The sequence below is a fragment of the Capra hircus genome, chromosome 9, assembly GCF_001704415.2.
Source record: "Capra hircus breed San Clemente chromosome 9, ASM170441v1, whole genome shotgun sequence".
Lineage (NCBI taxonomy): Eukaryota > Metazoa > Chordata > Mammalia > Artiodactyla > Bovidae > Capra > Capra hircus.
This window is the reverse complement of record NC_030816.1, coordinates 35,334,932-35,360,994: the sequence shown is the minus strand read 5'-3', so window position 1 is coordinate 35,360,994 and position 26,063 is coordinate 35,334,932. Positions and strand designations below refer to the sequence as shown.

Here is a 26,063-nt window from a genome sequence, read left to right as displayed (position 1 = left end):
ACTGATTGCTCAGTCTAGAAACTTTTCTGGCACAATATTACATGAGATGTTAACAAAGGAAACAGGAATCATTTCAAATAAACTGCTTAGCAATCTTCAGTCTTAAGGCAGTTAGTAGTATTTTAAACCTCTCTAACAAGATAAAAGAAGTTACCAAAAATGTTTGCAAAATGGTCTAATTGTTGATAGCAAACCAAAACCAAACTATTAATCAAACATACAAAACTTCAGGGGTAACATGTTTGGTGGATTTGTACCCTTCTAGCATATTTCACCTTGGGTTTGTTTTGTAAATGTTCTATAAGAGGTATTGTCCACAGACTTCTAGGCTAAGCTGTTTTTACAAGAAGTATTTATTTCAAACTGCTTGGGTGGAGAGGGAAAGGGACCTAAAACCTTCCTTACCCTACTTTTTGGAGTGCAGTTAATCCTGAATCTGCGAGCCCACTTCTGCCCTAAAATATTAAATCATTTTAATATTTTTGGAGGGGCAGGCCTTTTAACAATATTGAGTAGGATACAAGGATCAAAACAAAAATGGAACAACACAACTCAAAGCACCCAAATTTTGCACATTTATCAAACTTGTAGTGAGAACAGTGTCTAGATTTGTATATCACTAAGGGATGCCCAAGAAATAGAAGTGAACTTTAACTTCTAAACTTGAAAAATTAGGCACCATCTATGAAATTGCACATTTTTAAAAGGTAGAGCTGTGTGTGTGGCTTCTAAAACGGAACACTGGAAAATGCGTTTTGAATGGTTGTGTTCCCACAGTTAGGTGATAGTTCCTTGCTGACGCTGCTTTGCCTGTGTAAATATATTGACTCTCAATCTATGACTGCGATGTACTAAATAGCAGATCATCTCAAACCCTTGAGCACTCAGTCTAGTGAAGATGTTGTCATGCACAATAAAGAGCTAGTTGGATTAACTGTGTGATGTTAATGATTATTAATAAATTTCAACATTTTTCAAATATATATATATAAAGTAATCACTCCTTAGATATGTCTATCATAGTTGAGAATTAAGGGAATGTATTTGTGGTGGAGGACTGTTTCTTGAATGTACTGTAGAGCTTGTTAGTGAAACTAGTGTTGTAAAGTAACAGACTGTTATTAGCTATTTGTGAGATCAAAGTAATGGAGAAGGCAGTGGCACCCCACTCCAGTACTTTTGCCTGGAAAATCCCACGTACGGAGGAGCCTGGTAGGCTGCAGTCCATGGGGTCGCAAAGAGTCGGACATTACTGAGCAACTTCACTTTCACTTTTCGCTTTCATGCATTGGAGAAGGAAATGGCAACTCACTCCAGTGTTCTTGCCTGGAGAATCCCAGGGACGGGGGAGCCTGGCGGGCTGCCGTCTATGGTGTCACATAGAGTCGGACACGACTGAAACGACTTAGCAGCAGCAGCAGCAGCAGCAGATCAAAGTAACAGAATAAATGTAACTGTCCAGGCAGTTTACAATTCTGCCTTCTTCCCTTTCTGGTTGCGCAGAGACTAAAGTCCAGCCAGAAGTAAAAATACTTAGAGTCTTTTTGGGTCTTTTCTGAGCCGACATCCTGCCACAGGCACATATGTGACTTTCTAGGTTTCCTTGAATATGCTGGGGTTTCTCATAACCCTAATTGTCCCAAGTCTCTTTCCTGAGCCTATTCTGTCCTTTCTATGCCAGACATTTTAGTTTATCTCTTGCTCCTGCAGTTTATTCTTGCCCAGAAGGTAGTGGCTAAGTGTATTTGCCTGTAATGCTTATGAAAAAACCACCCAGGAAGCAGCTTCAACCCTGGGAAGCTGCTATGTAGGCAAAACAAAGGCAAATCCTTGAGCTGATTCTTCAGGGAACCACCACAAGGGTAAAAGCACAGAACTACTACATTATTTGAGAATAGGTCCACAGTGTTCCCTGTGGGGCTGCGCAACCTGCATCAGGAATAGGTTTCCATTTTCAAGGCTGCTGCAGCGCTGGGGAGTGTCAGTAGTAACTGGGTAAATTGATATGCCACAGAGCTCTCCTATCAAAATTCTATAGTTTTCCTCTTCACAAAGCATTCTCTTGGTTGCTGTGAGTTTTTATTAGATTCCAGAGTTCTAAAAAATTGATTTTAAAAGAGTGTTGACACTTTTTGCCAGCCTAGTCATTACTTCTATGGCTGATTTTCTCTACCATGGTAAAGTTGAATGGTTACAAATGTATTGCCCACAAAGCCAGAGATATTTACTATTTGTTTTTTAAGAGACACTTTGCTGACCTCTGTTTTGAAAATTGGTATACAAAATTTGCATGAAAATATTTCATTAGTGCATGCATGATTGATGCGTTAGTGGATGAATGGATGGGTGAACAATAAAACTATTTTACATTTGTATTTTAACACTAGATTATTAAATGTAGATATCTGCATGAATCTTGTTAAACATCATCTAACAACTTATAATCTACTGTGTTAGAGAAGCATGGTCATTCATTGATCATCTTCAGAGCTGTTGTTTTTACTTCTAGGTCACTATTCCATTTAAGAATGGTGATAGCCAGTTAAAATCAAAACATGCCAATTGAAAGCATATTTTAGTAATGAGAAAAAATCCTTACTGTTATAAGCTTTTTCTTCACATGTTTACATTATTCATTATGTGTTCTTACTCCATCCATGGATGTCGTTTATTTGAGCAATGAGATAAGTCATGGTAGGATAGTTACAGTGAGTTGATAACTTATTTGTTAAAGAAATATCCATCTTCTTGGTATTGCTGTGTATGATACTGTTTTTTCATCCTTAATCTGCCTTTTGAAAGCATGATTCTTCATTTGCCTCCTTTGAGCTTCCAAGGGCCAGATGTTGAGTTTTTTTAATTTCTTCTCATATTAAGTTATAATTTCTATACTTTCAAAGAACTGACTCACCTCCCTCAGAAGCCAACTTCATCAGCATCATTTGTCCGCTATTCATGCTGCCCAGTCATTAGCCTTTTACTTCTAATCAACTTTGTGGCACCTACTTGATTTCCACACTCTGTCAATTAGGTTGTTCTCTTATTATGTAATTCTTTCAGTATGAGGGCAGTGATAGGACACAAAGAGTATAGAGGTCAGAAAATGGAAAGAAATAAATGATTCCTTGGGAAAATATAAACTATTCAGTTTAAGCTTTAATCTCCATAAGTTTAACATGATATTACTATTATACACATGTGTCTTTTTCATTTGGTTCATATGAATACTATTAAAAAAGATATTTTTTGCTAGCCCTTAAGAGACATTAACAATATAAATATAAATTCATAAAATATAAATACTTCATAGGCAAGGATATTGTTACCCATAAACAAATGCAGTTTTATCTGGCTTTTGCAAACAAATTTTAAAAGGGTTTTGGTTATAAGGGTAAATTCTGAACCTGACTGGGGCTAACTGAACATCCATTTCTGTGTTCCCAAAGAAATGAATTGAGGGTCGTAGATCCTGATACACACCCGAATGTTCTAAGACACAGAGTCATGTTTCTCAAAAACGTACTCTCTAGTGATATTTTCTTCTGGTAATTAATGAATCAAAGTAGCCATTAAATGATACAGAATTATTTAAAATAGATGAAAACTTTAAATTCATCACTAGATTGAGAGTTCTATAAGGGCTGGGATTTTAGGTATTATTTTGTTTTGATTTTCATTGTTAACCTGGAGCCTAAAGGAGTACATATCACAATAAGAGTTTGATATATGTTTGAATAAATAAATAAATTAGTTATTATTCTTATCGTTGTAATAGTAGGGGATATTTTATACATATTATAGAAAATTAATTTGCATCTTAATATCTTTAATCTTTTTAAATCATTTAAGACAATGATAGTTCAAGTGTTAATACATGAAAAAGATCATTTATATCTTTTTAGATAAGGGCTGAGGGATATATGAGTTATACATTTTAAAAGTATAAAATTTTATTATATTTAAATAAAACATTTTGTTCCCCTTAACCTTAAACATATTTTACTTTTTCAGAACTTCATTTTGGGTTTATTCTGTGTCAAATTTCAGTCTAATACAGATAAAAATACGTGAGTTATTAGGTTCCTTAAAACTGGGGTTGATAGTACAAATGCTGACAAATCCTTATTACAGATGCCAGTGGAATGAAGTGCCTTTGCCTCTAGCAAATGCTGATGTGGAGATTTAAGACTATGTGAAAAACTAGTAAAGTTGCCCAGGAGAGTTTTATCATATTATTCATTGAACTCAGTATATGGTACAGTAATTGCTTCTGGAATCATTTTTCTTTTCTTACACGAAGTTATTATTTATCCTTGTGTGGTGTGAAACAGAGAAAGAGTCTAAAGGAGAGTCATAACTCGATGTAAACTATCTTGTGACACAGTGTAGCTGGAGATAGGAATCACAGCTGGAAAAGAGTGTCTTACTTCTCAGAATTAAATATGGGAAGAATGATATTAGACACTGTGGAGACACATAAATACTAAAAGGATGCACTCAGACAACATATTTTTTCCTAGTGATATGAAAACCTGTTTAAAATATACATCTAAATAGGCTTTTTAATCTCACAGAGACCAACGCATTTATTTGCCTATGACAGAGGTTTTCTTATTAGCTGATAAGTGAAGGAAATCAAATTAATAGGTAGGATGGTTACTACAAAAAGCTGGATGGGTGACATTTAAATAGCACAATCATTTTTGGAATTTTTGCTCTGCTTTTGTACCTTGTACATGTATGTCCTTTTGCCTTACGTACTTTTAAGTAATCACTAACGTTTATCATATTTTCTCCAATGTTCAGGTAACTTTGTATGAAAAGTGTACCATAAATATTTTGGAGCAAAATTTTTAAATAGAGACCATCATGACTTAATAGTGTAAATAGGGGGAAAACATTTTTTAGACACTAATATGTTGCTTCCTAAATCTGTTGGGCTGAAAATATGCTATTCTTACAAATTATTATATTTTATTTTTATTTATTTATCTGGCTGCACTGTCATACAGGATCTTAGTTCCCCAGCCAAGGATAGAACCTGTGTCTTCTGCAGTGAAAGCAGAGCATCCTAACCACTGGACAGCCAGAGAATTCCCTATTTTTACAAATTCTTCAAGTATTATGATAAAAATGTGTGTTTTTATTTGAAAAAAAATTTACTATGTAGAAAATGAACTCTTAGGATTATATATTTACCTCTATTTACCAATTTCGTTTTGATTGCATTGTGTAATTGATAAATATATTGCCATTTTGCATGCAGTATACTAATGACTAATCCCAGTTGATTGAAAAAGTAATAATAAAACCAGACCATACATGTTAAGTTAGCTAATGAGCCCTGTATAATTATGCATTTGTATGCAGTTTGGAAACCATTACTGGGAACTATTTAATGTGGCAAGTATAGTAGAAAGGTAAGTGATTCAGTAGTCTGATTGCCTAGGTTGTATGCTGGCTGTTGACCTTGGGCAAAACGCTTAGCATCCCAGCCCTCAGTTTATTTATCTGTAAAATATAAAAATTAATAATGATATCACTGACCTCACTTGCCTGTAATGAGAAATGAATGAATTAATCCAAGGAAAAGCTTTTAGAACAGAAATGGGCAGTAATTAAACACTTGGAAAATGTTAGTGCTGTTACTTAGTGTCTGGAGCTTGAAAAATGGTCAACCTGTGGACTTTTAAATAAAAATAATACACATTTGTTAACTTATAAATCAGAAACTGACTGCAACCAAAGTATGAATTTGATAATTTTTGTACCAAAATGCTTCTTTGTCCCGCATTCCACCAGCCAAAAATGTTCTCGCTGTTCCTTCCTCTTAAGGGGAACATGATATATTCTCAAGTCCCTAAACCCCTGGCCATTGGTTAGGAACCTGAAGATTTGTTACCACCTTCTCCAAACCCCATAGAACTTAGCTGTCTTATAAAATGTTTCCTTCAAGTTCAAGTTGCCTTGGATTCCCCAGTTAACCATAACAGTCCATTTCTATTCAGTTCATTACACAGTCATTTATTTGCAACCCTGCTACGTGCCTGGTGATGTTTGGTGCTTTTGATGCAAATTTGCCGTATAAATGGCTCCTATCTTGCCATATAAATGGCTCAATTCTAGTTCAGAAGATATATATGTAAATCAGCACTGCCTACTCAATATGATAAATATTATGGTAAAAATTATTGTGGGGCAGCAGAAAAAGAGCTAACGGACTGTGCCTGAACTGTGAATACCTAGCACAAGAAAGCTGTTCAGCTGCAGGGCTTCCCTCCTCTCCCCAGGTAACAAGGGCATTTAACTTGTGATCCATGGACATGTGTTATCCAACTTTAAAAATTAGAAGGCCAGGAGGTGTAGAGAGGAAAATGAGTATAATATCCCTAAGGGTGGAAGAGGACTATATCTGTCAGATTTGCAGCACTCTGTATCCCTGGGAAATACATTTTATACATGATCACATAGTACATAAAAATTAGTGTGTGCACGCTAAGTCGCTTCAGTCAAGTCCAACTCTTTGGACTGTAGCCCTCGAGGGACTCTGTCCCTGCGATTCTCCAGGCAAGAATACTGGAGTGGGTTGTTATGCCCTACTCCAGGGGATCTTCCCAACCCAGGGATCTAGTCCACATCTCCCCCATTGAAGGTGGACTCTTCACAACTGAGCCACCAGGTAACCGCATATAAAATTAGACAGGATCCTAAATGTACATTTTACCTTTTGGTAAGCCCAAATATCTAACTTTGAATTTAATTACATATTAATTTCTGATTTCTATGTGTTTTAACTAATTCCATTTTAAAATGCAGCATATGTGAAAGTGTGAAGTCGCTGTCGTGTCTGACTCCTTGCGACCCCATGGATTGTAGCCTACCAAGCTCCACCACCCATGGGATTTTTCAAGCAAGAGTACTGGAGTGGGTTGCCATTTCCTTCTCCAAGGGATTTTTCTGACCCAGGGATTTAACCTGGTTCTCAGATTGAACCCGGGTGTCCGATCTAACCTGGGTCTCCCTCATTGCAGGCAGATGCTTTACCCTCTAAGACACCAGGGAAGCAGCATATCTGGGTTTTCCACAAGTTACCTAAATGGTTTAGAAAGAAATATGAGATTGTGGGAAAGTACGCATCTCGGAATTTAGAAAACCTGAGTGCAAATCTATCCTTTGACTCCTCTTAGGTGTTCTTTATGGAGAAGGCAATGGCATCCCACTCCAGTACTCTTGCCTGGAAAATCCCATGGATGGAGGAGCCTGGTAGGCTGCAGTCCATGGGGTCGCTAAGAGTTGGACACGGCTGAGCAACTTCACTTTCACTTTTTACTTTCATGCATTGGAGAAGAAAATGGCAACCCACTCCAGTGTTCTTGCTTGGAGAATCCCAGGGACGGGAGACCCTGGTGGGCTGCCATCTATGGGGTCGCACAGAGTCGGACACAACTGAAGCGACTTGGCAGCAGCAGCAGCAGCAGGTGTTCTTTATTTCTTCTCAGCTGTGTGGCCTGGGAAAATTAACCTCTTTGAAAAATGACAACAGTAAAAGAGTCCTAATGAAACTCAGTTGAACCATATGAAAAGATTCTCAATATCATCTTTCCGTAGAGAATTGTGCAATAAGGAAACACTGAAAAACTACTACATACCTGTTAGAATGAATAAAATCCAGAAAACTGACAACACCAAATGCTGTTGAGGGTGTACAACAACAGGAACTCTCATTCATTGCTGGTGGTGAACTCCAACTGGTACAACTAATTTGGAAGACATTTTGGCAGTTTCTAGCAAGACTAAGGCAATGGCACCCCACTCCAGTACTCTTGCTTGGAAAATCCCATGGACGGAGGAGACTGGTAGGCTGCAGTCCATGGGGTCACTAAGAGTCGGACACGACTGAGAGACTTTACTTTCACTTTTCACTTTCATGCATTGGAGAAGGAAATGGCAACCCACTCCGGTGTTCTTGCCTGGAGAATCCCAGGGATGGGGGAGCCTGGTGGGCTGCCGTCTATGGGGTCGCACAGAGTCGGACACGACTGAAGTGACTTAGCAGCAGCGGCAGCAGCAGCAAGACTAAACATACTCTTGTATGATGTAACAATTGAATGCACCTCTGTTTATCCAAATATGTTGAAACTTATATCCATACAAAAACCTGCGTGTGAATGTTTGTAGCAGCTTATTCATAATTGACAAAACTTGGAAGCAACCAAGATGTCTTTCAGTAGGTGAATGGATCATCAAACTGTGGTACATTCAGATAATGGGATATTATTCAGCACTTGAAAGAAATGAACCATCAAGCCATAAAAAGATTTGGAAGAAACATAAATGTATATTACTTGGTGAAAAAAGCCAAAATGAAAAGGCTACATACTTATTATAGTATTAATCCAATTATATGACATTTGGAAATGAGAAAACTGTAGACAAAAAAGATTGGCAGTTGCCAGGGTTTAGAGGAGAGGGAGGGGTTAGTAGGTAGAGCACAGAGGACTTTTTGGGCAGTGAAATTACTCTGTATGTTGCTATAATGGTGAACTACATGTCATTATATATTTGACAAAACCTATAGAAAATACAATCCTAATATAAATTGCGGATGTTCGCTGATAATTATGTATCATTGTAGGCTTGTTAAAAATAAGTGTATCAATCTGGTGGGGGATACTGGTAAAGGAGGAGGCTTGGCATGCATGATGGCAGGCGGTATATGGGAACTCTGAACTTTGCATTTAATTTAACTGTAAATCTAAAACTGCTATAGAAATAAAGTCTATTAGATTCCATGGAAAATTATTGCATCTAAAATAATTAAATAATATTAAGCTATATCTGCTACGTTCCTTTTGTTGAATTCTCAAAACAACTTAAAAGCATTGTTGAACCAACTTAGAGACAAGAAAACTGAGTCTGAAAATTAATTTATCATTTATACAATTAATATTTTCTTTGCACATATTATGTGCCAAGTATTATATTAAGCATGGAGATACTATAATGAATCAATGTGGATGTTATATTCCAGGGAAGTGAGATGTGGAATAAGGTGCTGATCTTTGAGCAGGACTTCTTTTACACACTGGAGCATCAGAAGAGCAGGAAAGTTAAAATGTGTAAGAAACAGTAGGGATAAGCCAGGTCAAAGGAGATGGGAAGAGAGGTGGAATTAGTCTTGTTTCTGAGATGAGTATGGGCAAGCTGACACATTGCTGTTGGTCCAAAAAGTCTTTTGGTGTGATGGCCCTCATGAGATGACTGATATTCTCCAGGGATTGAGAAGAGGGTGATTGCTTGCTAAATGGATTGGCATAGGAGTCTCCTAAACTTTTTCACTTTGCAACGTCTTACTCTAGAGAGAAACTTCCAGAGGTGTTATACTGTCAAATAGTAAGTAGTAGAGCCAGTTGCACCCTAGTTTAGTTGTAGGACAATCTGTCGTATCATGTTCCGCCCACTTCCAATAAAATATGCTGATACATTGATTTTCTTAGCGCTTAGTTAAACATACAGTATTTGATAGGGCCTGCTTTGCAAACCCTTATAAGATTTGGCTCCTCACTTGCTCTTCATTGGGCTTCCCTCATAGCTCAGTTGGTAAAGAATCCACCTGCAATGCAGGAGCCCCCAGTTCGATTCCTGGGTCAGGAAGATCCCCTGGAGAAGGGATAGGCTGCCCACTCCAGGATTCTTGGGGTTCCCTTGTGGCTCAGCTGGTAAACAATCCACCTGCAATGTGGAAGACCACGGTTCCATCCCTGGGTTGGGAAGATCTCCTGGAGAAGGGAAAGGCTACCCACTCCAGTATTCTGGCCTGGAGAATTCCATCGATATATTGTCCATTGGGTTGCAATGAGTAGGACATGACTGAGTGACTTTCACTTTCACTTGCTCTTCATTTTTACCTTATTCAACTAATTCCCTCACCTACTTACTACATGTGACCTCAATCATATTGATAGCTGTGGTCCTCTTCCGGGTACACTCTAGTGTCTTATTGATCTCAGGGTTTTTACTGCTGTGTCCTTGGCTTGAAATGCTCTTCTTTCAGATTTTCAAATGGCTAGACTCCTTCTCATCTTTTAAGTTCTAGTGCATGTTTCATCTCCTCAGAAAAGGTTTCCAGACATATTACACAATTTTGTCTTCTCTTATCTTGCAAGTACCTTGATATTTCATTCAATGTCTTATTGCACTACTTTATGTTTTTATACAGTTGATTAGCATCAGAAGTAATGGGTTCTATTCATTTAGGCATTTATTATTGGTTTCTTATTCTATACCATAAACTTCATGATTCAGGAATTATATTAGGTACTCAATAAAATGTTGGATGAATGAATAATCACTTGATATGTGTTAGTTTCTTCTCTATACTCTAAAGTAAGCTATTGTTTTTTCTTTTATAATTATAATAGTTGTAATTTTGATAGTTCTTAGAACAGAATGAGATAAGGAATGAGATAGTGTATATATAAGTGCCTAATTCAGTTCTTAGCTCGTGGTAGGCGATTAGTTAATGACTTTTTTCATTCTTTTATCAATAAATCTCACTAAAACAGTGTACTTGAAATTAATTATAATTAAAATTGGGATATTGTAATCATATATTGTAATTAAATATAATATATTGAAATTATATCTTGGTATATTATATAGTATATAATCATTTTATATATTATCATATGTTATATAAGATGTGGTATAATATATATAACATATCATTTTATTATAAATTGTGTTGATGTTATTATATTTAAATATCTCTTATGAGACATAAGTGTTCTCAAAGTAATATGCCTTCTTAGTTAATCACATATGCCTATGCTAATCACAATGAGAAAAAAATAAAGTTGACTGCTTTAAATTAACGTGGAATTTTCTATCTTTACCAACTTATTACCAAAGTTATAATTTTTGTAATAGTTTCATGATTAACTGACACTTCCTCCCTTCATGTTCACTGTTTCCAGGAGGAACCCTATGTTCTGTTTAAAAAGTCTGACAAACCTCTTTATGGAAATGATCGATTTGAGGGCTATTGCATTGACCTCCTCAGAGAGCTATCTACAATCCTTGGCTTTACATATGAAATTAGACTTGTGGAGGATGGGAAATATGGAGCCCAGGATGATGCCAATGGACAATGGAATGGAATGGTCCGTGAACTAATTGATCATGTAAGTCCCTTTTCTCATTATTACTACCTTTGGAAAATTTCTATTAGATTTACGTTTTTTTGATGGTCAAGGGCTAATAAAGTCAAAGAACAGTGATGTATTTTAAGTATTTACTTTTTCAATAATATTATTCAAAGTATATATTTTTGTCAAGCATAAAGAATATAAGGGATGAATATAATTCTATTAGAGACATGTGTCTATCTTAAATTAACTAGTAGTTAGTGGTTTAATATCTTGAAGTTTTTGTCTTGATTTGTAAGATGGAATTCAGTTTTTTAACAGTGAATTTCTTTTTCACTTTCGTAATATTAGCTTTCTAATCAATGGAGAGAATAGGTGGTACCAATTCTAAATTTCATGATAAAAATTTTTTATACTAAGATAAGATACTTATTGTCTTTAAAGATGAAAGTAATCTGTACAAAAAATCTAGAATCAAATACTATATAATAATAAAGCAAGAATATTAAGCATATTAAAGCAGAATGACAGATATTTTATTTATGTTTTTCTTTTTTAAAAATTTGTTTATTTTAACTTGAGGCTAATTACTTTACAATATTGTAGTGGTTTTTGGCATACATTGACATGAATCAGACGGGTGTACATGTGTTCCCCATCCTGAGCCCCCCTAGTTATTTTATTTTTTAAGAAATAATTCAGGCGTTTATTCTTGGTCAGGAAAACATTATTTCATAATTTGTCAGTTGGCAGTGTTAATTAATTCATCTATTTTAAAAAAACTCTTTTAAACATCATAACATAATATTTGACTATGTGTTTTGTAACATTTAAGCATATTTTGACATTTTCCTTAATATTAAGGCACATAATTATTGTGAAGAATTCTGGAAAGTTATTTAAATAATTTTCTTTTAAAAAACATTGTGAGTTGTATCCTAAATAAAAATTCTTACTTAATAGAAGTAGCGAATATAGGCAATTTTCAAAACATTTTGAAGATACTTTGCCATTAATTACAAAGTTCATCATCAAGAAAGAGAATAAAGGAGATCTGTCTAGCTATCTACCTATCTCTCTGTCAAGAAAGGGATATTAGACAATGGTTAGGAACAGATTACCATTTTAAAAATTCCTTTTTCTTCAAAGTGAAGTGAGTGAAAGTTGCTCGGTTTTGTCCAACTCTTTGCGATCCCATGGTCTATAAAATCCATGGAATTCTCCAGGCCAGAATAATGGTGTGGGTAGCCTTTCCTTTCTTCAGGGGATCTTCCCAGGTCTCCTACATTGCAGGCAGATTCTTCACGAGCTGAGCCACAAGGAAAACCCAATTTTCTTCAAAATTTCAGTATATTTATTTTAGTGACTTGGAATTTACTCTGTAAGTTCCTGAACTCCTAGACTTGATCAATTATTTCTCACAAATTCTCCTTATATGGGACATTTATGTTTTAACTTTGTAAAATACATTGAGAGATGATGAACATATACATGATTTGGGACCAAATATAAAACCTTAAACTGTATGTTCAGTTCAGTTCAGTTCAGTTCAGTCACTCAGTTGTGTCTGACTCGTTGAGACCCCATGAATCCCAGCACGCCAGGCCTCCCTGTCCATCACCGACTCCCAGGTTTACCCAAACTCATGTCCATGGAGTCAGTGATGCCATCCAACCATCTCATCCTCTGTCATCCCCTTCTCCTCCTGCCCCCGATCCCTCCCAGCATCAGGGTCTTTTCTAATGAGTCAGTTCTTCGCATGAGGTGGCCAAAGTATTGGAGTTTCAGCTTTAACATCAGTCCTTCCAATGAACACCCAGGACTGATCTCCTTTAAGATGGACTGGTTGAATCTCTTTGCAGTCCAAGGGACTCTCAAGAGTCTTTTCCAATACCACAGTTCAAAAGCATCAATTCTTTGGCACTCAGCTTTCTTCACGGTCCAACTCTCACATCCATACATGACCACTGGAAAAACCATAGCCTTGACTAGACGGGCCTTTGTTGGCAAAGTAATGTCTCTGCTTTTGAATATGCTGTCTAGGTTGGTCATAACTTTCCTTCTGTTAGTTTATATTAATATAACAATAACTTTCATAAACCTAACTCAAGCTGGTTTAAGTAATTTATTAGTTTGCATCTCTGTGGAGTCTAGAGGTAGTGTGGCTGGATTTGGAATATTAATATTTTATTTCTCTTATCTTTTGCCTCAATTTAGTTCTCACTTCCTTATATTCGTCTAACTCTTAGACATGTGCCTCTCAATAGGTGACAGCAACAATTGCTACCAGCAGTTCTAGATTAACCCTCTAGGTAGAAATATAGCACCTGAAAGGTATAATTTTATCAAAAAATCCAAATTCAGTTTTATTTGCCTAACCTATGTGTGTGTGGGTAGTCACTCAGCCATGTCCAATTGTTTGCACCTGTTTGGAAGGGTCCTCAGTCCGGGGGATTCTCCAGGCAAGACTACTGGAGTGGGTTGCCATTTCCTTCTCAAGGGGATCTTCCCAACCCAGGGAACAAACCCACATTTCCTGTGTCTCCTGCATTGCAGGCAGATTCTTTACCTGCTGAACTATTGGGGAAGCCCCTTCCTGACCTTTGTGAGTGCTAAGTCACTTCAGTTGTGCCCAACTCTCTGTGACCCCATGGACTGTAGCCTGCCAAGCTTCTCTGTCCATCGGATTTCCCAGGCAAGAGATACTGGAGTGGGTTGCCATTTCATAAACTAAATTCTGTGCCAGTTATCCAATTCAGAGGCAAATGGTATTCTCGTTGATTATTCTAGGCATATACTCACAAGAAACTAGGAGGTAGGGTCAATACCTTAATTAATTATTAATTAATTAATTTTTTGGCTGCTTCTGGGCTTAGTTTCAGCATGAAGGATCTTCATAGTTCCCCCTGGGGTTTGTGGGACCTTAGTTCCCTGACAAGGGATCAAACCCACTTTCACTGCATTGGAAGGTAGATTCTCAACCACTGGATCACCAGTGAAGATTAAAACCATATAGATTTAGAGTTGGGAAACTGGGTTTTCAGAAGAAAATTAGGTTGCTTATACTTGAAGAAAGTGGACTGAATGCTATACAGACCAATACAAGGAATATTCACTATATATTTCTATGAATAACTAACTTATGGAAGACTTTTATTTTAGTCAAAACACAAAAATGTTATATCATCCATGCCTCTATGCCAAACCAATCCCTTTATGCTTTATACTTGTCATGTGTGCTTAATGTTCTTTTATTTAAGTTTTTTGAGATTCAAAATTGATTAGAAGTTTTGTTTCTTAGATTTATTTTTTCTTGATTTTGTACCTATATGTTTCTTTAAGAGAACTATAAAGTAGAAAATGAAGGTTGGGTTATAGGAATAGAGCTGTGGCATAAAAGATAATAATACATCAAATGAAGGGATAGTAAGGAAGGTTTTATTATTTGACATTTATTCCTCGAAAAGTATTTTTGGTATTGAATTGAGACCACTGATGCAGCTTTTAAGTTGTTTAATCATTTATCCTCAGTGTCATACCTGTCACTTCACTTTCTGTTTTTTTCTGTGCTAAAGTACTATCCTATTTCAATACACCCTTTCTTGATACTTTCCTCATGATACATACTGTTGGCGTAGCCTTAGTTTTTAATGTTTAGCATATGTCACATTTAACTAGAATGATAACTGTAGTCAGTGTATTTTCCCTTGTACTGCCTCAACTTAGTTTGCATGTTCATGAATATGCTAATTTCAATGTAAAGTAGTAACTGAACTACTAATCAACACCCTGAACTTCTCCCACTCCTTACTTTACTTAGATAAAATTATCCTCTTTCAGAGCTTGATTACCATTCTCATTCTGAAATTTCTCCATTCTGTATCTTCAGCCCTGAGCTTTCCACCCATATATCTAACTACCTCTGGTATATTTTCCATGTGAATGTCTCATAAGCACCTCAAAGGAAGCATGTTCCAGGCTGAAGGTATTATTCATTTTTTCTGAATCTGTTCCTCCCGAAGAGTTTCATATATCAATAAGTGGCATTAACAATTCAATAGTTTTCCCAAGCCAAAAATTTAGTATCATGTTTGCCATGTATATTAAGTGTGCTTCTTAAATGATTCTGAAAGCTACCCACTTCTCTCCAGCTCCATTGTTACATGGATTAAGAGCCCCATATGAGAATTGTTTCCTTCTAATCTGTGAAAGTGTCTTTAGTCGCTCAGTTATGTCCGACTTTTTGCTACCCCAAGGACTGTATAGCCTGCCAGGCTCCTCTGTCCATGGAATTCTCCAGGCAAGAATACTAGAGTGGATAGCCATCTTCTTCTCCAAGGGATCTTCCTGACCCAGGGATCAAGCCCAGGTCTCCTGCATTGCAGGCAAATGCTTTATCATCTAAGCCACCAAGGAAGCTCTCTAATCTGGTACCTATTCATATCTTCATCTAGAGTCTTGTTTAAGAAAGAGAAATCTGATCATGCCCCTCTTTTGCATACAATCTCTCAGTAGTTTTCACTGTCGGAAGGATATAGGACCGACTATATAATATATTTACAAGCCCTAGTCCCTTGGACTGCAAGGAGATCCTACCAGTCCATACTAAAGGAGATCAGTCCTGGGTGTTCATTGGAAGGACTGATGTTGAAGCTGAAACTCCAATACTTTGGCCACCTGATGCGAAGAGCTGACTCATTGGAAAATACCCTGATGCCGGGAAAGATTGAGGGCAGGAAGAGAAGGGGACCACAGAGGATGAGGTGGTTGGATGGCATCACCAACTCAATGGACATGGGTTTGGGTGGACTCTGGGAGTTGGTGATGGACAGGGAGGCCTGGCATGCTGTAGTTCATGGGGTCACAAAGAGTCAGACACGACTGAGCAACTGAACTGAACTGCATTGATTATTGCTTATCTCCTGCGGAAATCTTTTTGACCCTTCAGACAGACTCTCAGAGCTTCTCCACCCTGCTTTCATACTGGGAGGTTGTTCTATATAGAATAAATCAACAGAGCTTCCCAAGCAAAGGTCCAAGTCAGAGAGGAGAGTAAGGTTAGGGTATTTATTTTGCTCCTTGTTCCATTCTCTGAGACAGTGTCTCAGATTGGCTTGTGTCCTCACACTGTATGCCAGTTTCTTACAATCATGTCTGTTCTACACATATCTCTGCTCTGCTCTCAGTTCCAATTTATACCCTACATAGCTGTGTTTATTCTGATCTTAGGGTGGTTACAGCTTAGCTGCTAATGGCTTTGAGTTCCTACACCATTCCTTAAAATTCTCTTTTCCAGTAGTTCTCAAAGTATATTCCATAGACCCGCAGAATCAGTATCACTTTCAAACATGTTGGAAATGCACATTTCCAGGTCCCACTCTAGACCTACCTGATCTGAAACTGTGGTGAAATCTGGCAATCTCCTTTTTAACAAGCCTCCCTGATGATATTCTGATGTTCTCTAAAGTTTGAGAATCAGTTAGTCCTTTTGTAAATAAATCCTGCTCATGTGTCCTCATATGAGTGTGCACCTATTTTCTGTTGAAACTCTAACTGACACACCTTTGTATATTTTCATCTACTCTGCTCTCTCCACCCACTTGTGGGCTTTTTTCATTCTTGTTCTCCTTTGCCTCCAGTCTAGTTTTCTGTCTTCAGAACTCTCCTCAACCCCCATCTAGCTCATCTGATCCAGACTACTTTTGCTCAGCTTCAGAAACACTTCATCAGTGAGGCTTCCTCACCAGGCCCCAGGAAGTCTACCTGCAAAGAGTTTCCACATAATTCTTATTGTATAACACCATTATACTTCAATTACCAACTTAATATCTATACTATTTACTTGCATGTAATTTGTATAGTGTTCTTGTGTGGGAAATCCCATGGACTGAGAAGCCCTGTGGGCTGCAGTCCATGGGGTCTCAAAAGACTCAGACATGGCAAAGAGATTAAACAATAACAAAGTTGTACAGTAATTTTAATTTTAATTTTAATTTTAATTTTAAATCTCAATTGGGGCTATATGAGTTGCAAGTATATGAACCTTGGCTAAATAGAGCTTATACAAACACATATTTTTTTAAAGCCCTACATTACAAAAAACATCAAACAGTGATTTTCACTTCAAGTACATTCAACCCAGGGGCTTAAAGCAGGCCATTGCATACATTGTTCTCTCTTTCACTGCCTTGTTCTCTCTTGGCTTTACTCTCTTTATTGATTTTATTTTTAAACACTTTCTTTCTACATGGAGACAAAGGTGGCTCAAGTTGGTGCTAGGCCAGTGGTTCTCAATTCGGGGCATTTTTTTTTTTTTTTCCAGCAAACATTTGACAATGTTGGGGGACATATTTATTGTCCCAATTTAAGGAGGTGGGAGGGGTGTTGCTGCTGTCACTAAGGGGTAGAGGCTAGAAATACTAGCCTCTGAATAATGTACTTAGGCCCTCAGAATAAAATGTTACTTGTCCCAAATACCAGTAGTATTGAGGCTGAGAAATCTAGGTTTACCTATTTCTTAGAGTCCTCCTTCTAAAAAGAGAGTGGTCTCCTTTAGCCAAAATTTCAGCAAAATCTATTTTTAGGGTGTTGGGATGAGGGGAGAGGGGTGTCAGCTGGGGCAGCTAGGACCATGTCCCCATCTGTGAACTAAGCCATAAGGCTGGGACCGCGAAGGTGGCTAGTGGAATGGCCCCACCTGGATCATATGTCAACATCTAGAATTGTGGGCTACAGTCAGCTGCATCTGAATTATGGTACTTATCATTTGTATGTGAAATTGGGGGACAGAAGCAAATGATATTTATCTTATACAGGCTATGCACCAATCCACTTTTGTAGACTTTCTTGAATTTATGGTCAAGTAGAGGGGGCATAACCAATAAAGAAACTGTATTTATTCAGGTGTTGTGATGGAGAAATGTAATTACAAATAAGATCTTCCTCCAACCCAGAAAATGTCTCCACAAAGATAGAAGAAAAAGAAAATAATATTACGGAAAAGCATTAAACTGGAATGTGATGTGCAGTGTAGGCAATTTGCTAAGAGATGGCAAAGACAGAAAAAAATATCAGCCTTTAATATAGCCAAGCAGACACAACCCATTATAATACATATGTGTTCTGAATAGAAACAACTAGTCCTCAAGAAGCCTTGAAAGTACTACTCATCACACATAGTTCATATTAAATTTGTTTGGTAACTGGAGGAGAAGGGGTGACAGAGGATGAGATGGTTGGATGGCATCACCAACTTGATGGACATGAGTTTGAGCAAGCTCTGGGAGTTGGTGATGGACAGGGAAGCCTGGTGTGCTACAGTTCATGGGATCGCAAAGAGTCAGACATGCCTGAGTGACTGAACTAAACTGGGATAACCATCTGTGTTAGATAATTGGCTTTATACTGCCAATTATACTATAGAAGCAGAGAAGGCGATGGCACCCCACTCCAGTACTCTTGCCTGGAAAATCCCATGGACAGAGGAGCCTGGTAGGCTGTGGTCCATGGGGTCGTGAAGAGTCAGACATGACTGAGTGACTTCACTTTCACTTTTCACTTTCATGCATCGGAGAAGGACATGGCAACCCACTCCAGTGTTCTTGCCTGGAGAATCCTAGGGACAGGGGGGCCTGGTGGGCTGCCGTCTCTGAGGTCACACAGAGTCGGACACGACTGAAGCGACTTAGCAGCAGCAGCAGCAGCATACTGTAGAAGAACTAGCTTCTCATACTTTTATGACAGCAGGTAGATTTTAGGCACTCACCCACAGAAATTTCCACAGAAATTAGGAGTTAGGATGCACTCTTCCTGGGTGATTCTATTCCTTTTTTAAAAAAAATTATATTATTGGAATATAATTGTCTTACAATGTTGTGTTAGTTTCTGCTGTACAAAAAAGTGAATCAAATATGTATGTATATACTTATATCCCTTCATTTTTGAGCCTCTCTCCCACTCCTGGTGATTCCATTTGAAATAGTTACTACTCAGGTCCTTAAAAAATGCATCCTCTAGTGGGAAACCTGGCAAGAGGCTTACCTGACTTGTAAAGATTAATTCAGTCCATGGAGTTGCAAGGGCTTCCTCGATGGCTCAAATGGTAGAGAATCTGCTTGCAATGCCAGATGCTTTCAGTCCCTGGGTTGGGAAGATCCCTGGAGGAGGGCATGGCAACCCACCAGTATTCTTGCCTGGAGAATCCAATGGACAGAGAAACCTGACAGGCTACAGTTCATAGGGTTGCAAAGAGTCGGACATGACTGAGTGACTGAGCACAGCAACAGCATGGTTTGGATCTCTGGGTGGGGAAGATTCTCTGGAGAAGGAACTGGAAACCCACCCCAGTATTCTTTCCTGGAGAACTCCATGGACATAGGAACCTGGAAGGCTACAGTCCATGGGGTTGCAAAGAGCTGGAAGCAACTGAACGACTAACACACACATGGAGTTGCAAAGAATTGGACACAACTCAGTACTGGAAAACAACAAAGGGTAATAGACTGATTGACTAACTTTCACTTTTTCATAAATGTCAAAAAGGGAGACAAAACTTAAAATTACAAGTTTTCTTAAGTAAATGTTCTAAGAAAAAGGGAAGGGTCTCTGATAATTTTCAGTAGAGAGGATTGAGTCTCTTATGTTTAATTTTAATTTGCCCTGACTGTTGGAAGTCTATTTTTGTAATAACTGCTTTTACCCACTTCTTCTCTCTCATTCATTCTTGAGAGGATCCTCAACATATAAGGTTTGTTATGACCTCTAAGTTTATTTTAATCTTACCAGGGACCATTGTTGATGGTGCTATATGAAGACAGAACCTCAGAGAGTTATTAGGAGAGAGTGGCTCCATGAAGCCTTGTTAGTCTTTGGAAAATGATAAGCCTTTTCCCTTGAAACACCTTCCTCCCCCATCATTTCCAAAACAGGGCTGCACAGAAAGTATCCTAGTAAGTACTTGGTGAGACAGATGTTGGTTCAGGTCCTAATTGTTTCACTATATAGTTTTATGCTTTGGTCCCATTGCTTCAAATTCTTTAAGCCTAATCTTCTCAAAAATAAATAGTTATACATATTAATAATTATTAATTATATATACAAACATATGTTTCCTAATGTAGTGTATGACAATAGATAATCAAGAAACAGAGATATGTTTGAACTAATAAATTCAGTTTGTCTCTTCTTACTTATTCTGTTTTTATTATAGCTTATGAGTATTATTTTTGAAGACTAAAAATATAACATTTAGATACTATATAATGAGAAAGATGTAGGGATTATAGTTGCTATTGATATTAATTTTATGTTAAATCATAGTAAAATTAGTGTTAAGTTTTAATGTAAAATTTATTCATTGGAACCTTCAATGTTCCAATATCTCAGTGCTTTCCTACCTAAATGATCCATGTCTTGTGAATGGTAGTTTTATATTAGAAGTAATTAAACATAGAGAAGAATTGATAGGAAATCAAGAGACAAGATAATTCTTTTGAAAATTTCTATTTAATATTATTTTTAAATCAAATAAATCATTATTGGAAAAGTCAAAATGTTTTTGGATCTTCTTATATTTATTGTATAATTTGGTATTGTGTCAAATTTGAGTTAAATGTATGACTGAATGTTAAAAGGCTTATCTTCCTTGCTTTAACCCTTTAAACAGACATTTCTCAAATATATACTTTTAAAATAAAAATTTTCCAGAATCATATTATTTGAATGTTTCATGGAATATATTAATAGTAGGTATTATTACAGAGAAAATGAAGTAAAATCTATGCAGTTTTTCATTAACATAGATGACCTACTCATTTTAGTATTTTAATGCTAAGAGGACTATTCATCAAGCTAGCCATGATTTGAGTTTTTATGATGATTGTTGGGCCATTCTATTTGAAATGTGCTGGACAGCTATAAAAACTGAAAATTTTGTGAGTCACCAAACTGATTAAAATCTATATCAGGACACTATTTTACTGTATCAGTTCATTGCTTCCGTAAATCCTCTGGTATTGAGGTACGTGCATGGTAGTATTCATGTGCTTCAAATATACTGAAAATAACTAGGAGACAAAAATAATAGGATGAGAGAAAGTGTTTAGTATTCAAGAATGAAAGAATGACATAAATGGTCCATAGTGTGCCACAATAAATGTTACACTCAAACACCTTGCTCCTTAGAGAATATGCAATGTGTTTTCCAAATTCTTTTTTTTTTAATATCATCTTCCAAGGGCCCCAATGAGAGTGTCTATTCAAGCTCCAAGGAATGAAATAAACAGCGACACATTTTCCTCAGGAAATTAAAGCATCATAGCTTTTTGTATAATATTTTATGAAATATTTGATCAAATTTTTCATTATTAAAATCAAGCTTAGCTATTGAACCTGGCAGTAGAGATGAGTACACAGAAACTTGGTGATGCAACTATTGTGATAAGTTGAGCATACATTTACTTGTAGCTCTGGGCTATGAATTTCTTATGGCTGATAACTCATTTGCGGGCTCATGAGACAACTGTTGTATGTTATTCATAAATCCAGCTAGAGTTATTAATAAGTTTGAAGGGAAACATATAGGCTACAGTAAACTAGCAGCACATATTATTATGGGATTCCTTAAAGGAGACAAGGGCAGTTGCATTAGTTTCCAATCTTGGATGATGTTTGCCTTAGCAGTGGGAAACTAGGAAGATGTATTGTATATATCCATGCATAAGCTAATAAAGCAGGATGTCAAGTCTCTTTTTGTGCAGGCTAAAAATAGGCCTTATATCTGTCCCTGTCTTCCAGTTTTATACTCACACACTTAGTTCAGATACTTGCCACCTTATTATGTCTTTATTATGTACTCCCTGCCTCTTCTTTAGGAAAAGGCAATGACACCCCACTCCAGTACTCTTGCCTGGAAGATCCCATGGATGGAGGAGCCTGGTTGGCTGCAGTCCATGGGGTTACTAAGAGTCGGACACGACTGAGTGATTTCACTTTCATGCATTGGAGAAGGAAATGGCAACCCACTCCAGTGTTATTGCTTGGAGACTCCCAAGGACAGCGGAGCCTGGTGGGCTGCCATCTATGGAGTCACACAGAGTCAGACATGACTGAGCGACTTAGCAGCCTTTTCTTTAGGAATGTACCTACACATTATAGTCAGATTCTTCTTTAATCACTAGTGTTTTCTCAAAGCTGTCCTACTCAAAGTATTGCAGAGATACTGATAGATTGTAGCATAAACTTTCAAATACACATGTAAGTGAAAGTCGCTCAGTAGTCCAACGAAGAGTTGGACTCTTTGTAACCCTATGGACTATACAGTCCATGGAATTCTCCAGGCAAGAATACTGGAGTGGGTAGCCTTTCCCTTCTCCAAGGGATCTTCCCAACCCAGGGGTCAAACCCAGGTCTCTCGCACCACAGGCTGATTCTTTACCAGCTGAGCCACCAGGGAAACCCAAGAATACTGGATTAGGTAGCCTATCCCTTCTACAGAGGATCTTCCTAACTCAGGAATCGAAGCAGGGTCTCCTGCATTGCAGGCAGATTCTTTACCAGCTGAGCTACCAGGGAATCCCAGCATGTCAAATACACATGTTGACATCTAATTTATTTCTCACTGTTCCCTGACACCTGGTGATTCATGCAGTCCTTAGGCTTTTTCTCCTTGTTCCCTGTTTAAAGTTTGCCTACAGGGTTCCATGTTGGAACTCTGATCACCAAGGCTTTTCCTGATCATTTCATATTTCTAAAGAGCCCACTGAAATTTTAAAAGCAAACAAAACTTGAAAGCATTTGACAGATTAAGAAAAGAATGAGAAAAAAAAAAAAAGAAAAGAATGAGAAAAAATAGGTTATAGTTTATAAAACAACTATTACAAATTGGGTAGTCTTTTAGGGCCTATTCCCTCTTCTTTTACATATATTTTAAGACCAGTAATGCAGCGGTTCCCAGCTGCCTGAATGCTTCCCTGCATACTGGCTCAACAACACAATTGGTGTTTAACACTATCAAGCCTTTTATACTTCATAAGTGAGCCTGAGAGGACCTCACTGTACTTTGCCTTGCCTTCTGATTGCTCTTTTATTATATACCAGGGAGGAAGTCAAACATTTGTTTATCAAGGAACTTAAAAAGTCTCCAGGTATTATCACAGAAATGGGAAGCCTAAATCAAAAGCCAGTTTCTACTAAATGGGAATTAACCTGTGCCATAGCTTTTGAATTTTGATAGCATGTTGCCTCAAGTTTGCATTCTACTGGAAGCATTCTGGTATTTCAATTTTAAAAAGTTAGGCAAGGGTAATATTGTTATTGTTATTATTTTTTTAATTTGAGGAAAATCACTAAAACATAGAACTGCAAATTTATTTATAATTTCCCATGACACAAAGTGGCAACTGTTAACGTTTGTTGACTTTGCTTTCAGTTTCTTTTAGCATAAAGGTTATAAAACATAACAGATAATACTGAAGTCCCTTGTTGTTGTTCAATCACTAAGTTGTATCTGACTCTTTGTAACCCCATGAATTGCAGCTTCCAGGATTTCTGGTCCTTCACTATCTCCCTGACTTTGCTCAAACTCAGGTCCATTGAGTCAGTGATGCCATCCAACCATCTCATATTCTGTTGGCCCTTTTTCTGCTTGCCCTCAATATTTCCCAGCATCAGGGTCTTTTCCAGGTCAGCTCTTTGCATCAGGTGGCAAAGTATTAAAGCTTCAGCTTCAGCACCAGTCCTTCCAATGAATATTCAGGATTGATTTCCTTTAGGATTGACTGGTTTGATCTCCTTGCTGTCAAGGGTCTCTCAAGAGTCTTCTCCAATACCACATTTTGAAAGCATCAATTATTTGTCACTCACACTTCTTTATGGTCCAACTCTCACATCCATGGGTTTCCTGGCTAGCTAGGCTGTTAAAGAATTTGCCTGCAAATGTAGAAGACCCCAGTTAATTCCTGGGGCAGGGAGATCCCCTGGAGAAGGGACAGGCTACCCACTCCAGTATTCTTGGGCTTCCCTGGTGATTCAGACAGTAAAATAATCCTCCTGCAATGTGGGAGACCTAGGTTCCATCCCTGGGTTGGGGAGATTTCCTGGAGGAGGGCATGGCAACCCACTCCAGTATTCTTGCCTGGGGAATTCCATGGACAGAGGAGCATAGGGCTGCAGTCCATAGGGTCTCAATGAGTCAGACACGACTGAGCAACTAAGCAAGCAAGCAAGCTCACATCTGTACATGACTGCTGGAAAAACCATAGCTTTGACTATTTGGATGTTTGTCGGCAAAGTGATATCTCTACTTTTGAATACACTATTTGGTTCATCATAGCTATTCTTCCAAGGATTCTTCTAATTTCGTGACTGCAGCCACCATACACATTGATTTTGAAGACCAAGAAAATGAAATCTGACACTTCCCACTTTTTTCCTTTTGTTTGCCTTGAAGTGATAGGGCTGGATGCCGTGATCTTCGTTTTTTGAATGTTGAGTTTAAAGTCACCGTTTTCACTCTCCTCTTTCACCTTCAAGAGGCTCTTTGGTTCTTTGTCAGTTCAGTTCAGTTCAGTTGCTGAGTTATGTCTGATTCTTTGTGACTCCATGGACTGCAGCACACCAGGCTTCCCTGTCCATCACAAACTCCTGGAATTTACTCAAACTCATGTCCATTGAATCAGTGATGCCATCCAACCATCTCATCCTTTGTCGTCACCTTTTTCTCCAGCCTTCAATCTTTCCCAGTATCAGGGTCTTTTTCAATGAGTCAACTCTTCGCATGAGGTGGCCAAAGTATTGGAGTTTCAGCTTCAGCATCAGTCCTTCCAATAAATATTCAGGGCTGATTTCCTTTAAAATCGACTGGTTTGATCTCCTTGCAGTTCAAGGGACTCTCAAGAGTCTTCTCCAACACCACAGTTCAAAAGCATCAATTCTTTGGCTCTCAACTTTCATTACAGTCCAACTCTCACATCCATACATGACTACTGGGAAACAATAGCTTTGACTAGACAGACCTTTGTCAACAAAGTAATGTCTCTGCTTTTCAATGTGCTGTCTAGGTTGGTCATAACTTTCCTTCCAAGGAGTAAGCATCTTTTAATTTCATGGCTGCAGTCGCCATCTGCAGTGATTTTGGAGCCCAAAAATATAAAGTCAGCCACTATATCCACTGTTTCTCTATCTATTTGCCATGAGGTGATGGGACTGGATGCAGTGATCTTAGTTTTCTGAATGTTTAGCTTTAAGCCAATTTTTTCACTCTCCTCTTTTCACTTTCATCAAGAGGCTCTTTAGTTCTTTGCTTTCTGCCATAAGTGTGGTGTCATCTGCATATATGAGATTATTGATATTTCTCCCAGCAGTCTTGATTCCAGCTTGTGCTTCCTCCAGCCCAGCATTTCTCATGATGTATTCTGCATATAAGTTAAATAAGCAGGGTGACAGTATACAGCCTTGATGTACTCCTTTCCCTATTTGGAACCAGTCTGTTGTTCCATGTCCTGTTCTAACTGTTACTTCTTGACTTGCATACAGACTCCTCAGGAGGTAGGTAAGATGATTTTCTTCACTTTCTGCCATTAAAGTAGTATCATCTGCATATTTGAAGTTGTTGATATTTCTCCCACAAATCTTGATTCCAGCTTGTGAGTCATCCAGCCCTGCATTTTGTATGATCTACTCTGGGCTTCCCTGGTAGCTCAGATGGTAAAGAATCTGCCCATAGTTTGGGAGACCTGGGTTTTATCCCTGGGTTGGGAAGATCCCCTGGGGAAGGGCGTAGCAACCCACTCCAGTATTCTTACCTGGAGAATCCCATGGACAGAGTAGCCTAGTGGACTACAGTCAATGGAGTCACAAAGAGCTGGACTGGACTGAGCAACTAACACACACACACACACACAGACTCTATATATACTC

General features: G+C 37.9%; 1 protein-coding gene across 3 annotated transcripts in view; it reads left to right on the top strand.

Annotated features, from left to right (window-relative positions):
• Positions 1–26,063, top strand: part of GRIK2 (glutamate ionotropic receptor kainate type subunit 2) — a 727,083-nt gene that overhangs the window by 503,375 nt on the left and 197,645 nt on the right. For all 3 annotated transcript variants that reach the window (XM_018053124.1, XM_018053125.1, XM_018053126.1), the window contains exon 10: positions 10,977–11,183. In XM_018053124.1, the coding sequence (XP_017908613.1) occupies positions 10,977–11,183 (207 nt within the window). The remainder of the gene's footprint in view (positions 1–10,976; positions 11,184–26,063) is intronic.